At 50.8% G+C, this 557-nt stretch overlaps 1 protein-coding gene across 1 annotated transcript; it reads left to right on the top strand.

Annotated features, from left to right (window-relative positions):
* The first annotated feature begins 1 nt into the window (after window position 1).
* Window positions 2-553, top strand: LOC109131807 (ethylene-responsive transcription factor ERF022). Its single transcript, XM_019242985.1, has one exon. The coding sequence runs from the start codon at window positions 2-4 to the stop codon at window positions 551-553; it is 552 nt and encodes a 183-aa protein (XP_019098530.1).
* The last annotated feature ends 4 nt before the right edge of the window (window positions 554-557 follow it).

Below are 557 nucleotides of genomic sequence, written 5' to 3' on the forward strand. Positions count from 1 at the left end.
TATGGAAAACAACTATATTGGTCAACGAGAGCACAACTTCTCCGTTGACCAAGTGTCTTATAGAGGCGTTCGTCGGAGGAAATGGGGCAAATGGGTGTCGGAGATCCGGGAACCCGGTAAGAAAACCCGTATTTGGCTCGGGAGCTACGAGACAGCCGAGATGGCAGCAGCGGCCTACGATGCTGCGGCTCTTCACCTCCGAGGTCATGGGACCAATCTCAACTTCCCGGAACTGGCCAACAGTTTTCCTCAGCCGGAGAGCTCGAGTCCCGAGCACGTTCAAGCGGCTGCTCAGGAGGCAGCACTTATGTTTAAACCAGGTGGGTCTACTGAACCATCTCTCGACTCCGGTCAAGGAATTTCTCGGGTCGGATTGTCTCCTGATCAGATTCAGGCTATTAATGAGTTTCCATTAGACTCCCCGAGGATGGGGTGGATGCAGGACTTGGAAGTGACTGATTACGAAGAGTTATACGGACGGTTCTTTGGTCAGTACGACAGGGATGAGTTTTTTGAAATGCAGCAACTTCAGTCCATATGGAATTCTAGTTGATATT

The sequence above is a fragment of the Camelina sativa genome, unplaced genomic scaffold, assembly GCF_000633955.1.
Source record: "Camelina sativa cultivar DH55 unplaced genomic scaffold, Cs unpScaffold05523, whole genome shotgun sequence".
NCBI classification, from domain to species: Eukaryota; Viridiplantae; Streptophyta; class Magnoliopsida; order Brassicales; family Brassicaceae; genus Camelina; species Camelina sativa.